The sequence below is a fragment of the Geotrypetes seraphini genome, chromosome 6 (genome assembly GCF_902459505.1).
Source record: "Geotrypetes seraphini chromosome 6, aGeoSer1.1, whole genome shotgun sequence".
Taxonomy (NCBI): Eukaryota; Metazoa; Chordata; class Amphibia; order Gymnophiona; family Dermophiidae; genus Geotrypetes; species Geotrypetes seraphini.
In genome coordinates, this window is record NC_047089.1 from 206,257,144 (window position 1) to 206,271,771 (window position 14,628).

Genomic DNA, 14,628 nt, shown 5'->3' on the forward strand with positions numbered 1-14,628 from the left:
TCCTCTCTCCCTGACCTTTCTTTCTTTCTTTCTTTTTTTCTGTTTCTCTTCTTTCCTTCTGTTTCCCTGCCTGCCCCCTTTCTTTCTTTCTCCCTGCCGTTCCCCAAGCCACTGCCGCTGCCATCGGGGAACAGGACCCACCAATGGATAACAGGCCCCAAAGCCGACGCCGACGCATGCTCTCCCTGCTTCGGGCCAATCAGTCTTCCTCTCCCTGACGTCAATTCTGCAATCGGAGAGGAAGTTCCGCCCAGCCAGGCAGCGATTGGCTGGCCCGAACTTCCTCTCTGACTGCAGAATTGACGTCGGGGAGAAGAAGACTTATCGGCTAGATAGATTAGATCGCCAAGACAAAGTGAGTCCTGGGTGATCGACTCACTTTGCCTTGGCGAGCTACTGGCGCCCCTGCCTCGGGCCCCCTGTCAGCTCCGGGCCCGGCGGCCCTGCGGCACACCAGGCAACATCTCGCGGCACACTAGTGTGCCGCGGAACAGCGGTTGAAAAACACTGGCTTAGATGAATAACAAAACAACTCAGTTAGGTAGGACAGAACCAAACCCATTAGTACCTTATAAAAGAGACACCCCAATTTAAAAAGAATTCGTGCCTCCACAGGTAACTACCGTATTTTCAGGTAGATAACGCGCACCCATGTAAAACGCGCACACGGGTATAGCGCGCGAAAAACACAAATTTATGTACAGAAATTTTTATATACCGCGCACACCCGTATACCGCGCATGCTGCCCGACTCTCCTTTCGCCCGCCCCGACTCTCCTCTGGAGACCCCGACTCTCTTTTCGCCCGCCCCGACTCTCCTTTCCCCCTTGAAGTCCTGTCCCTACCCTGAAAGCCTGATGCCCCCCCGACGTCTGATTCACCCCCCCCCCGCAGGACCGCTCACATGCACCCACACCCCCACCCTGAAGGACCGCTCGCACCCCCACCCCGAAGGAGCGCTCGCACTCCCACCCCGGAGGACCGCTCGCACCCCCACCTGAAGGACCGCTCGCACCCCCACAGCCTCCCCCCCCTCCCCCATGGAGAAGCTGTCTACCTTGTTTCCGGATGCCAGCGAGCCCAGCTGTTTCCTCTGCCGGCGGTCCCGCCCCTTCTCTGAGCCCTGCTGCGCTGCTTTTTCTTCCGGCGGTCCCGCCCTTTCTCTGGCATCAGAGAAAGGGCGGGACCGCCGGAAGAGGAAGCAGCGCAGCACAGGGCTCTGAGAAGGGGCAGGACCGCCGGCAGAGGAAGCAGCTGGGCTGGCATCCGGAAACAAGGTAGACAGCTTCTCCATGGAGGAGGGGGGGAGGCTGTGGGGGTGCGAGCGGTCCTTCGGGTGGGGGTGCAAGCGGTCCTTCGGGGTGGGAGTGTGAGCGCTCCTTCCGGGTGATGAATCGGGCGTCGGGGGGGGGAAACTATGTAAAAAAAATTTTGTACAACGCGCTCACGCGTATAATGCGCAAGGGTATGTGCGGTTTGTAAAAACCACGTATAACGCGCGCATTATATGCGAGAAAATACGGTAATGGAATTCACGATAACAATATGTGATGTGGTCATATTTTCTCAGTCCATAAATGAGCCTAACCGCAGTATTCTGGATTATTTGCATCTTAAGTATTATTTCTGTATTAAAACATCCTTGGCTTGGGGGGTCTCAGAATCAAAGAAATGCAAAATTCTAAGAAAGCTGTGCACTATAAAGTGGGTGGGCCAGTGTACAAGAAATTGAGGTCTCCTTATTTAACTGAAGTTATCAGGATACATGTTACTGGTTTGGTCTATCTAGAGCAGGGGTTTTCAATTTAGTCCTCATAAGAACATAAGAATAGCCTTACTGGGTCAGAACAATAGTCCATCAAGCCCAGTAGCCCGTTCTCACAGTGGCCAATCCAAGTCACTAGTACCTGGCCAAAACCCAAGGTGGAGCAATATTCCATGCTACCGATACAGGGTAAGCAGTGTCTTCCCCCGTGTCTTTCTCAATAATAGACTATGGACTTTTCCTCCAAGAACTTGTCCAAACCTTTCTTAAAACCAGCTATGCTATCCGCTCTTACCTCTGGCAATGCATTCCAGAACTTAACTATTCTCTGAGTGAAAAAAAATTTCTTCAGAGCACATCCAGGCAGTCAGGGTTTTCAGAATATTAAATTCCTCTAATAACTTATTCATATATAACGCAGAAGAACAGTCAAACATTGAAATACTGTTTCAAACCTGCCCAAACTCATCTATAATTTTTCTTCGAGACCAAAAAAAAGTTGGGAGAAAAAGGCCTCAGATATGCTTCATGGGCCAAAAAACTTCCAATTATGACCTCTGTTTTACCTCTGCTTGAGAAATGGAGTTGCAGTTTGAACGCCGCTGGAAACAGCCTGTGAATGACCAATAGAGGATGGTTTGGAGCCAGAGCAAGTTAAGTAATTTGTTTTATTTCTTTTGTGCTTGGTTCTGAGAACGATCAGCCTGCATTGTGTTGCTTTGTGCACCTGCTTTCTTCAAGACTTTAATAAAGGGCAATTGAATGATTTTTATAACTGGGAATTTTTTTGGTCCATAAAGCTTATCTGAGGCCTTTTTTCTCCCAACTTTTTTTTTTAGTCTCAAAGAAAAATTATGGATGAGTTTGGGCAGGTTAGAAACAGTATTTCAATGTTTGATCGTTCTTCTGTGTTATATATGAATAAGTTATTAGAGGAATTTGATGTTTGAAACTTATTCTCCCTGAGTAACATATATGGCAGTATTTTCAGAATATCCCCATTGAATTTAATGGGGATATCCTGAAAGCCTCCACTGGTTGGGTGAGCCCCGAGGACTGGGTTGAAAACCGCTGATCTAGAGATTTTCAGTGGCGCTAGCTGGATAATACCACCGAAGAACATTACTGATTGTTCTGGCACTATCTGGATATAGGGGTTGATGCTAGTGGGAATAAGTTTTTGAATGTTTCACATTATTTATCATCACAAGGGGTTCGTTTAAAAGCAGCAAGATCTAGGACCTGAGACCGCCAGATGTACTAAGGCTTTACTTTCCAGCTCATTAAAAAAATAAGTAAAAGAAAATTTGGGACTAATGGTCCCGTTGCTACCTTTGCTCGAACCCTTTGAGCACATTGGTGGTAGGTCTGAGCACTTTATGCACTAATTTTTAAGAATAATTCTTTATTCAATATATCTTATACTCTGGAACAACCTCACCTCCCCGCTCAGAAATTCAAACTCCCTCCAACTCTTCCGCAAGCACCTGAAAACTTGGCTTTTTTCAAAAATCTAACACCTCCCGCTCTTTGGTACCTTGACCCCTCTCTACCCTCTTAGTTCCTTTCCTATTACCCTTCTTCTTCTGGAGTTCCTTTCTATCCTAATTCTGTAAACCGTGCCGAGCTCTACGCTTGCGGAGATGGCGCGGTATACAAACCTAAGGTTTGGTTTAGTTTAGTTTAGTATATTTTTTGTGTGATCTAGACTGAAATACTATCTGGATAGTGCCAAGGTAGACTGCAAGCAGAGCAAGGGCTGTCTCCAGAATGACCTCTAAAACCCTGCTGTTCAGAAAATTCGGCAAGACAGACTAAAGCTGTTCCCTAATTTATCTCCACTCCCTAAGTGTCCCTGAACCTGTAAATCATCTGGAAATGGCCAGCTAATCTCCTTTGTAATCCGCCTAGAGCTGCAAGGTTAAGGTGGTATAAAAGTCACTAATGTAATAACAACGGCAAAATCATCCACTATCCAGATAAGTTATTCAGATAACTTAGGACAGTCTTATTGCTGCCCTAAGTTGTCCAGATAAATTACCCAGGTAGCACACTATCACTGCTATCCAAACAAATACTGGTGGTCTCTGCTCTATCTGGTTATTCTGCATACTCACTATTTGGATAGTGGCACAGATTGTATGGATTTCTTTTTAACCACTGCAGCTGGCGTTTAGAAGATATGCTGGCCACAGTAGCTGTGAGGATTTAGGGAGTGCCTGCATGCCACTTCTTAAAACTGTTAGATCACAGGTCATGAAAACGTCTGTTTCACAGATTTATCTGGTACAAAGAGGGCAGCAATATTTCTGAAATAAAGAACTCCCCCCAACTGCTTGAAACATGAGAGGGATTCGGTTAAGCTACTGACAACCTTTTCTTTGTATTTTCACTCTTGGGTACTGTCAAAAAATGCGTCAGTGAATCTGAAGACGAGAACAAAGTTAGAACTAGTTAAGTGCCTGCAGCAAGAAAGTTAGAAATGGAAAGAATTATATTTTGCTGAGGTAATCAGATATTCTGTAGGCTGAGGCCCATGCTATTAGCCACACTTAGGTAAGGGAATCCTCTGAAACTTGTTTCAAAATAAAGAGGTACCAACTGTAAGTAAGTTTCCATTTCTAACTATAGATCACTGACTGACAGCATAAGTCTGCTTTTGATCTGAGTATGCTCTTAAGGCAATAAAATATAGCATACTGAAATAAGAAAATCCCATTTTGAAAGACCTTAAAAATTGCACTGGCTCTACAGTTACCGGGAGTCATAGGCTGTCTATATGGGCTGCCTGTGTATAAATCTCTGTCCCCTACTGGGGGTGCACATGGAAAACAATTTTGTTTTGAAATTATATCTTTATTTCACTTTTAGCTAATACTGTTTTTCACATTGTGCTATTCTGGAATAGCACAATGGTGCATTTTTTACATGTGCTATTCTGGAATAGCACCTATTGAAAATCTTTTGATTTAAACAACACTGAAATGTAAATGATATGTTGTCATTTCAGATGGAGAATGATGCACAGCGATATAACCTGGCCATTGCAGCAGTAAATTTAAGACGGGAAGCATAGGTCATGGTGTTTCCCAGATAGGAGCTTCAACCTTAACACTCCCCCCCCCCCCCACACACACACAAGTTTTTAATAATTCAGTTTAACAATCATCATCCCAGCATCACCTCTTCCACAAGAATCCCTTAAAAAATGCATAATTGGACATCATCACCTTAATTATAATTAAATTTAAGCACCTCTTAAATGTATAGCTTCCTGCCACTCGTGCATAAATCACAGCCATACACTCAGCGCTGTTCTATAATTTAAGCTCACATGTGGCTTGGCTCATAGACGCAAGGGAGCATTTACAGGGAAGGTGTGTGGGCGGGGCATAGGCAGGGCTGACATTTACATGTTTATTTAACAGAATACTGTAATGTACACATGCAAATATCACATTTAGGTGCCTGCATTTAGGCTAGCCCTAGAACTGGTGCAAATCCACGCCCCTAAATCCAATCTAATCCAATCCGTGGTTTTATAGACCGATTCATCCCTCCAATAGGGCTCAACCCGGTTAACAAAATATTCACAGAACATGGAAAGAATTAGATAAGACCTGAACCTCTATGATCACTAGTTTATAGTAGAGGAATCAGTCAGAACTTTCTGAAACAGATAGGTTTTCAACACTTTCCGAAAGATTGATAAATGAGAAAGAAGTTTGACTTCCGAGGGGGTGCTCATTCCAAATTTTTGTGAAAAAGAAAATAAAAAGATCAGCAATGCTGGTTTATGCTAGTACTCTATGAGAACACTTAGGTGTTCAACTGTTTGAGTAAGGGATATGAAAACCACTTTTATCGTGCGTCGGGATCAAATAGACTGCAAATGATTTATGATTTCCTAAGGACCTCAGAGTAACTGATGTCCCAATATTTTTTTTAATCACACTAATAGTATGCCAGTGTTTAGAGGAGTGAGCCGGGAACAAAGGACGGAGCGGTTTCTGGACTGTTAAATTGCTTTAAATATCAACCAGTCAGATTCTAAGTCCATTTGGACAGGGCGATATCTTGTGTACCTGCTTGTAACTTGTGTTGAGCTCACATTTGGAAAAGGCGATTAATTACTTATCATTTCTAAAGCGCTGCCGGACACATGCAGCACTGTACATTGCATTGACCATGTAAGAGACAATCCCCGCTCGATATAAACTCTATCTAATCAGATAGACAAACAGGACCATTGGGGTGGGGGAATTACGGAGTGACAAAATAGACATGGGTATTTTACAAGTGGGTTGGAGTTAGGAGCTAAAAGCAGCCTTGAAAAAAATGGGCTTTTAGCCTGGATTTGAACAGTGCCAGAGATAGAGCTTAACGTACTGACTCAGGCAGTCTGTTCCAGGCATGCGGTGCAGCAAGATAGAAGGGACGGAGTCTGGAGTTGACAGTAGAGGAGAAGGGTACAGTTAAGAGAGACTTACCCGATGAGCGGAATTCCCGGGGAGGAGTATAGGGAGAGATATGAGAGGAGAGAGACCGAGGAGCTGCAAAAGTTCAAATCGCTCACTGGTGTATTTAATAGAAAACCCTGATTTCACTCGCACAGCTTGTGCTGCTGTTCAGTTGGTTTTCCATACTCTGGCAATTCAGTGGTACAATTACAATTTAATTTATACTATCATTTGCATGTTCATAAGATTATAAGTCAGTACAAAGAGAGTAATGGTTGACTTTCTGTGTCCCTCTCCTTTTAGGCCAATGTATCCCGTGACCTGGGAGCGACTGTGTATTGTGTTGGCGTTAAGGACTTCAATGAAACGCAAGTAAGCTCTTTTCTCACCATACTCCCTGTTTTAGTGTGGAGTGTTTCCCCTTTCCCTTACGTTCTATGTTTCTATTGGATTAATGACGGTCGTATCTCTCTTTTCCTGTCCCTCAACCCCAAACTTACTGCCATCTGTACGTCTTTTGAAAACATGCACCTTTGATAATAACACTCGCCCTTTATCAACTACAATGTAACCAGTAGTCCATTATTTTTTTAAAAAATCTTAAGTCATGATTTAATACCCCTCTCTCTAATTAAAACTATGTACAGTGGTACCTTGGTTTACGAGTGCACCGGTTTGCGAGTGTTTTGCAAGACGAGCAAAACATTTGCAAAATCGGTGCCTCGGAAACCGAGCATGGCTCGATTTACGAGCACTCCCCCCCCCCCCGCAATACGGCACCCCCCTGCGATCCGGCAACCCCCCCTGCCTCAAACCGGCACCCCCCCCCCCCCCCCCCCCCGCCATGATCCGACCCCCCCGACACGATTGAGCATGCTCAAGGCCCAGAAGATGAGGAGTCCGATTTTCTAGAGTGCCCAGATGAGGGTAAGAAGCGGCGGGGGGGTGCCCAATTGTGTCGTGGGGATGTCGGATCATGTCGGGGGGGGGTCGTATCGTGTCAGGTGGGGTGCCCAATCGTGGCGGGGGGGGGGGTCGGATCGTGGCGGGGGGGGGGGTCGGATCGTGGCGGGGGGGGGGTGCCGGTTCGAGGCAGGTGGGTGCCGGATCGCAGGGGGGGTGCCTGATCGCAGGGGGGGCCTTCGAGGGGAGCAATGCCGGTTCACGGGGGGGGGGAACGCATCAAAGCGAGTTTCCATTATTTCCTATGGGGAAACTCGCTTTGATAAACGAGCATTTTGGATTACGAGCATGCTCCTGGAACGGATTATACTCGTAATCCAAGGTACTACTGTATTCTAAGGATAAATTTATTTATTTCATTTTCTATACTGTTTTCCCAAGGGAGCTCAGAACGGTTTACATGAATTTATTCAGGTACTCAAGCATTTTCCCCTGTCTATCCTGGCAGGCTCACCTGGGGCAATGGGGGATTCAATGACTTACCCAGGGTCACAAGGAGCATTGTGGGTTTGAACCCACAACCTCAGGGTGCTGAGGCTGTAGCATTAACCACTGCATCACACAATTGAAAAAGTGAATACAGGAATCTGTAACTTGCATTTCCTTTTGTGTCCTTATCTTGAATCTAGAAAGCAGATCCTTTGTGCATGGAGGGGCCAAAAAAGGGAGATCGAGGTGGTTTTTGCTAGAATATCTTTATGTATGTAGGGGCCCTGTGATCGTCTTTCTGTAGATCTTTCGTCACATTGTTTCCATCAACTGTGTCATTGAAAGTGCTGTCAGAGAGGATGCAAAAGGCCCCTTCTTTAATCTCTGAAAACAGTGCAGGCAACTGCGTTCATGCTTTCTAAAGAAACAATGTAGCAAAAAAAAAAAAAAATCCAGAAAGTTCAGAAAAGCAAGAGTTGGGTTCTGTCCAAATGGATAGTATGGTAAGCTCATTAGTGGCAACGTTACTTAAGTGTTGATGAAATTCTTAAAGTGGTAATACTGGTCAATTTCCTTGAAATACTTACTTGCCTACGTATTTCCTTCCATAGCGCTCTTGATCTTACTTCTGGTTCTCTTTCTTTCCTAGTCTCAAGGTCAGTGGCAAAGCTAGGACTGAATCCCTGGCAGAAAACTTAAGATGGGCTCCCTATAACACCTTCTCAGACTCACCTACTGTATAGAAAATCTGTCATAATAATAGAGAAAGAAACTAAAATGCACTTTCCAGAATCTTCTGTCCTTTTGACATTTCTTCCCACTTTGTCATTTATCTATCCCATACAGCATCTCCCCTTGATGTCCCTCTCCCCTCCCCCTCACTCCATGTTCAGCATCTGCCCTCTCAGTGTCCCTATATTTCACCCATATTCAGCATTTCTCCTCTGTGTCCATATTTTACATTGTCCAGAATTTTATATTCCTTCAGGGCCAGCATCTCTTCTCTGTGACCTTGTCACTCCCCTTCCTCCTGCACCCTCCACTTCAGGGCTAGCATCTTTCCCTCTCCTGTGATTCCCCTGCCCTCCCCACTGCTTTCCCAGGGCCATCATTAGTCTCTCTCTCATAATGACCTCCCTTTTCCCTATGATCAAGCATCCCTCTCTCTCCCTTCCTCCATTGGTCTAGCATCTCACCCCATCTCTCTTCCTAGTCCATTCTCTCTCTCTTTCTTTCTTCACCCCTCTTTTGGTCCTGGTCTCTCTTTCTCTCTCCCCCTCCCCCATCCATTAATTTCCCCCTCTCTTCACACTTCCTGCATCTAGTTTCTCTTCCTTTTCTGGCCTGGCATTTCTCCATCCCCCCATCCCAGATCTGGCATCTCTCTGTCTCTCTCATACCTCCCTCTTTCCCCCCCCCCCCCAACTTGCTGATCTTTTGACTCTCTATAATCCCCACCCCCCAAGTCCTCCAAACTCGAACTGGCAGCAACAGTGGCAGCAAAGAAAACAGGTAGCTTCTGGCCAGTCCCACCAAGACCTTTCCTCTCCTACATCCTGCCTCCTCTGATGCAACTTTCTGTGGAGACAGTAGGTGGCAGATGAAAGGCACTGGCAGAACCATCCAGAGGCTATTTATTTTCATCACTGTCACTGTCACTGCCAGGGGAGAGCTACAGAGAGATGCTGGATTTGCAGGAGCAGGAAAGGGGCATAGAAATGCCCCGCAGCGGGGATAGAGAACAGAGGGCACTTCAGTTCAGCAGCAGGCAGTCCCTACTGTTAGCTAGCCCTAGACTTTTTCTCAGGCTCACTCAGTGTTAGCTAGGCCTCTGCCCAAGGTATCTCCATTTATTTCAGGCATGTCAACTACCGTATATCTAAGGCATTGTAGTGAGGATGTTTTGGGGCTAGCCCTGCACTTTTTAATTATGTCAACTTCTCTGCTGCCCATCCACTGAGGTGTAAGGAAAACCCAGCCAAGCTGTTCACTCATGTCCTTCCCTGGGTTCTTTTCTGTCTTGATTAAACTGTTGGATCTTCAAGCCTCTGGAAAACTGGAATCTGTTTTCTCAGTACCAAAATTAAAGAATGCTTTAGAAATCAAAGGGGGAAAAACAACAGCAAATCCAAACTTGATGGTGCTAGGATGTTTTTAGGTTCGTCATGCAACACACTATATGTCAGTGGTCTCAAACCCGCGGCCCGGGGGCCACATGTGGCCCGCCAGGTACTATTTTGAGGCCCTAAGTATGTATCATAGTCACAAAAGTAAAATAAAACAGTTTCTTGATCATATGTCTCTTTAGCTATAAATTACAATATTATTATTATTATTATTATTATTATTAAGACTTAGCTAAAAGGAAAGATTTATAAACTATAAAGAATTTTACCTCATGCAAAATTTCTTTAATAAGACATTAACTATTTTTTTTTGAGGCCCTCCAAGTACCTACAAATCCAAAATGTGGCCCTGAAAAGGGTTTGAGTTTGAGACCACTGCTATATGTAAACCCTATATTGTAATTCGTTCTGAGCTCTTTGGGGAGGGGAGGGTATAAATCTATATAAATAAACCAGTAGCCTTGTTATTTCTGGGCTTCCAACCTTTCCTCGACCGAGACAGGAAGTTAGTTTTCAGTTTTAAAAAACTGTCATTCTCAGTTCTTCCCTCTTGAACAAATCATGCATTTTTTTCCCATTATGAGTGGGGGATTTAGGACATAATCCTTCTTCCACATCTACATTAAGGTGACCAGAGAGTGCCATGTTTTATGAGATTGGATGAACCAATCCTGGCTTTCCTCTACCACATGCATAAATTTATCGATCTCATAAAAGTAGGATTATATGCAGTGGAGTAAAAACCAGGATTGAATTAACCTGGGAGGTAACTAGGAATGGACAGTCCCAAAATGTCCATTTCATTTCATCTTCCATGTTGTTTGTAGCATTGTTTATTTTATTTTGATTTGATTAGTCTTCATTTTTGTTTCTTTTGAAAGAGGGATACAGTCTTTCATAAAGAGGAAATACTCTTTGCTTTATTGTTTGCGCATGTGTACATTTTTTTGCAAAGAGTACATTGGAAATTGAACACCCCCCCCCCCCAATCCAGCCGATAGAGCAGGGGTAGGGAACTCCGGACCTCGAGAGCTGTATTCCAGTCAGGTTTTCAGGATTTCTGCAATGAATATGCATTGAAAGCAGTGCATGCAAATAGATCTCATGCATATTCATTGGGGAAATCCTGAAAACCCGACTGGAAGATGGCTCTCGAGGACCGGAGTTCCCTACCCCTGCGATAGAGCTATTCAGCCAGCGAGAAACAGCGTTGACTGGTTAAATAGCACTTAATTGGTTAAATGCGACTATTCAGTGCAAGATAACTGGTTATCTCCACTAAATACCTGTGGTTAGCAGCTATAAGTTAACCAACTATATTGTGTGATAACCATCAATTTAGGCTCTGAGCAGCTAAGTTCAGCAGCCAACTCTGATCGTGTAAATAGTAGTCTTATCTTTGGCCACAATAAACTTAACCAATCAATGCTGAATATTGACTTAGGGCTAGATTCACTAAGCCCACCGATTGTGTTTGCAATCATGTACCGACCCAATTCACTAACCTCGTGGCCGATCATCCTCTGATCCGATCTGCACATGCAAATGAGGGGAAAAGGCATGCAAAGTAGGAAGGGCCTCGATTCACTAAACAAATTCAGGCACACCGACTAGGCTGGCCGATCCAAAAACAAGTGACTGCTGAGGACCAGTTGCATGTGCAAAAACCCTGCTCTCTGCCGCCCTGCTCTCTGTCCCGACTCTCCTGCTCATGCCGCCCCAACTCTGTAGTTTTAACCCGCAAGTTTAAAGCAGGGCTGCACTACTGCACGTTCCGTTAAGTTCCAGAACACGCCGCAGTGCAGCCCCGCTTTAAATCCGCGGGTGGCTCGTGAAAGAAGGTTCCAGCTCTGTAGTAAAAAAAAAAGTTTCTAGCTCTTCCTTGCGCGGAGAGCATGCGCAGACCATCTACAGGCAAAGAAGATGGTCTTTGCATGCGTCAGGATCGTCTAGCCATCGTTCTGTCGGTGGGGGCCTTGCCTCCGATCGTCCACATTTGCATGAGGATGTGTTGTGGATCGGTCAGCCTGCCACGGATCGGCCACGGATTGGGTAGGATCGGGAAGGTTAGTGAATCTAGGCCTTAGCCAGTTAACTATTTAGCAGTCACACACACACACACAAAAAACCCAGATATTCAATGCTGGTCACGGAAACAGCCTGGCATTGAATTTCTGCGATCAGTGCTTTTGCCTATGCAGATGACATTCAGCTTTTATATCCATTAAATACTACTGACTCCAATGAGATAACAAATATAAATAATAAGTTAAAACAAATTAGTCAATGGCTTAAAGACAACATGCTAGCCCTGAACGCAACTAAATCTTCAATAATGTTTTTTTCCATGGAAAAAGGATCTTATATTCTCATCACAAATAGTCCTGGACAATTTCCCACTGCAAAAAGTGATGACGACGAAAATACTGGGAGTATTATGGGACCAAAAATTATCTTTCCATGATCAGATTAGTTCTGTAGTTAAAAACTGTTTTTATAAACTACATCTCATTAGATCCTTATCCAAAGTCTTAGAACCAAAAGCACTTAATGTTCTAATTCATTCCTTGGTTATTTCCAGGCTGGACTACTGCAATACATTGTACCACGGCATAACTCAGAAAGAAATAAGAGGGTTACAAATTATACAAAATACAGCATTAAAAATTATTACAAACTCCAAAAAATACGATCATGTCACTCCTCTTCTATGAAAAGCACACTGGCTACCAATTTCACACAGAATAATCTATAAAATTGCATTAATAACCTTCAAAATCCAACACACCAATATTTCTACATCGTTATTTGATACCATACTCTTCAACCAGATCTTTAAGATCAACAGAACAGCATTTGCGAAGTATCCCTTCTTTGAAAATAATAAGCACCAGAAGGGCTACAGTTTTTTCAATCATAGCACCCCAGCTTTGGAACAAGTTACCAATTTATCTGCGCGGTGAAACCTCTCTAGAAAAATTTAAAAGCACATTGCTTCCTATTTAAAGATGCATTTGAGTCACAGACAGGTTAATTCTTTCATCAACAATCTCGGGCTCAGATACTTAAATTTAACCAGATCTATATATAGGTCACAACTTCTCCCTTTCACTTTTTAGGCCTAGCCTTATTTGTAAAACGTTTTCAATTACCCTTCTGATGTTGTTTTTTCCTTAAATGTTCTTCTACTTTCTTTAAAAAATTGTAGTTCACCCCTCTTCCCTTATGTTTCGCTAATTAATTGTGTACATAGATTGTATGTTTACTTGTATAAATTGTTTTACTTTGTCCCCCCCAAAAAAAATTTTTTTATTGTTATACGCATTGAAAATATTTGACACTGCATTTATATCAAACTTTTAATAAATTTGAAACCATGGAAGTTATCCAGGCTGCCTCCTGGCAGCTGAATGGGTTTTTTCTTTTCTGCTCATTTTCAGATATTAACAACATTTTGAAACTTTTCATTTGTTGAATGATTGAATATGTACTTTTGTATGTCTTGTCTCTCTCCTATATGTAGCTCATTTTACTCTTTTGAATTTGTATCATTTTGTAAATCACCTAGACTTGGTTTGTCCAAATTTAGCAATACATCAAATTAGCAAATCCCTAATCTCTTATTTGTCCTGTTGGCTTTTTTTTATTAGATTGTGAGCTCTGTCAAGCAAGGTCATGCATTTGGGCTGTTAAAACCTGAAGGAAAAGTACAGCTTAGGGGGTGATGAGCTTTTGTGCATGAAAGAAGAGCGGTACTTGGGTGTGATTGTATGTGATGATCATAAGGTGGCCAAAAGGTTTAAAAGACGACGGCAAAAGCTAGAAGGATGCTAGGGTGCATAGGAAGTGGTATGGCCAGTAGGAAAAAAGGAGGTATTGATACCCCTGTATAAGACTCTGTTAGACCTCATTTAGAATATTGTGTACAATTCTGGAGACCACACTTTCAAAAAACAGGATGGAGTTGGTCCAGAGGAAGACAACTAAAATGGTTGATGGTCTGTCATAAGGCGTATAGGGACATACTTAAAGATCTCAATATATATACTTTGGAGGAAAGATAGAAGAGGGAAGATATGATAGAGATGTTTAAATACCTAAGTGGCATAAAAGTGCATGAGGTGAGTCTCTTTCATTTGAAAGGAAGCTCCGGAATGAGAGGGCATAGGATGGTAGGTGAATGGAATAGTCTCCCGGTAGAGGTGATGGAGACATAGACTATGTCTGAATTCAAGAAAGTGTGGGACAGACACATGGGATCTCTTAGAGAGAGGAGATAGTGGATGCTGCAGATAGGCCATGTGACTTTTATCTGCCATCATGTTTCTGTGTTTCTTGGGGCTCTTTTTACAAAGCCATGGTAGCAAGTCCCTCATGGCAAATTCACCAAAGCCCATTCAGTTCTTATGGGCTTTGGTGCATTTGCCACGGGAGAATCACTGCTGCGGCTTTGTAAAAGGGGCCCTTAGTGTTTAATGTACAGCTCTGCATATGTGTAGTAGCAGTGGTAGCAAATAAATGTAAACATACAGTGATGTGTGGTATTTCATTGACATGTTCCATGCCATTGCAAACAACATCCCATCCCTAGTGGTAACCATAGACAGTGGCGTACCTGGCAGGGTGGTGGGAAGGAGCGTAGATTGGTTGCAGGGTTGCAGGCTGCCTGCGTGCAGCTATGGACGCTGCCTGTCCCCCACCCTAGTACAGGAAGTTGACATCAGAGGGGGCAGGGACAACTGACAGCTGCATGCAGGCGTTCTGCAGATCTGCAACTGCTCTAGCAACCCAGAACTGCCCCACCCTTGATATGCCACTGGCCCTAAATTCATGTCTACCGTTGCAATCTGAACACAATGAATGAGAGCAGAAGAGCCAGTCCTGG

General features: G+C 43.9%; 1 protein-coding gene across 1 annotated transcript in view; it reads left to right on the top strand.

The window, feature by feature from the left end:
* The window catches only part of ANTXR1 (ANTXR cell adhesion molecule 1), a 278,540-nt gene that overhangs the window by 67,057 nt on the left and 196,855 nt on the right, over positions 1 to 14,628 (top strand). Inside the window, exon 7 of the mRNA XM_033949187.1 lies at positions 6,529 to 6,597. Within this exon, the coding sequence (XP_033805078.1) occupies positions 6,529 to 6,597 (69 nt within the window). The remainder of the gene's footprint in view (positions 1 to 6,528; positions 6,598 to 14,628) is intronic.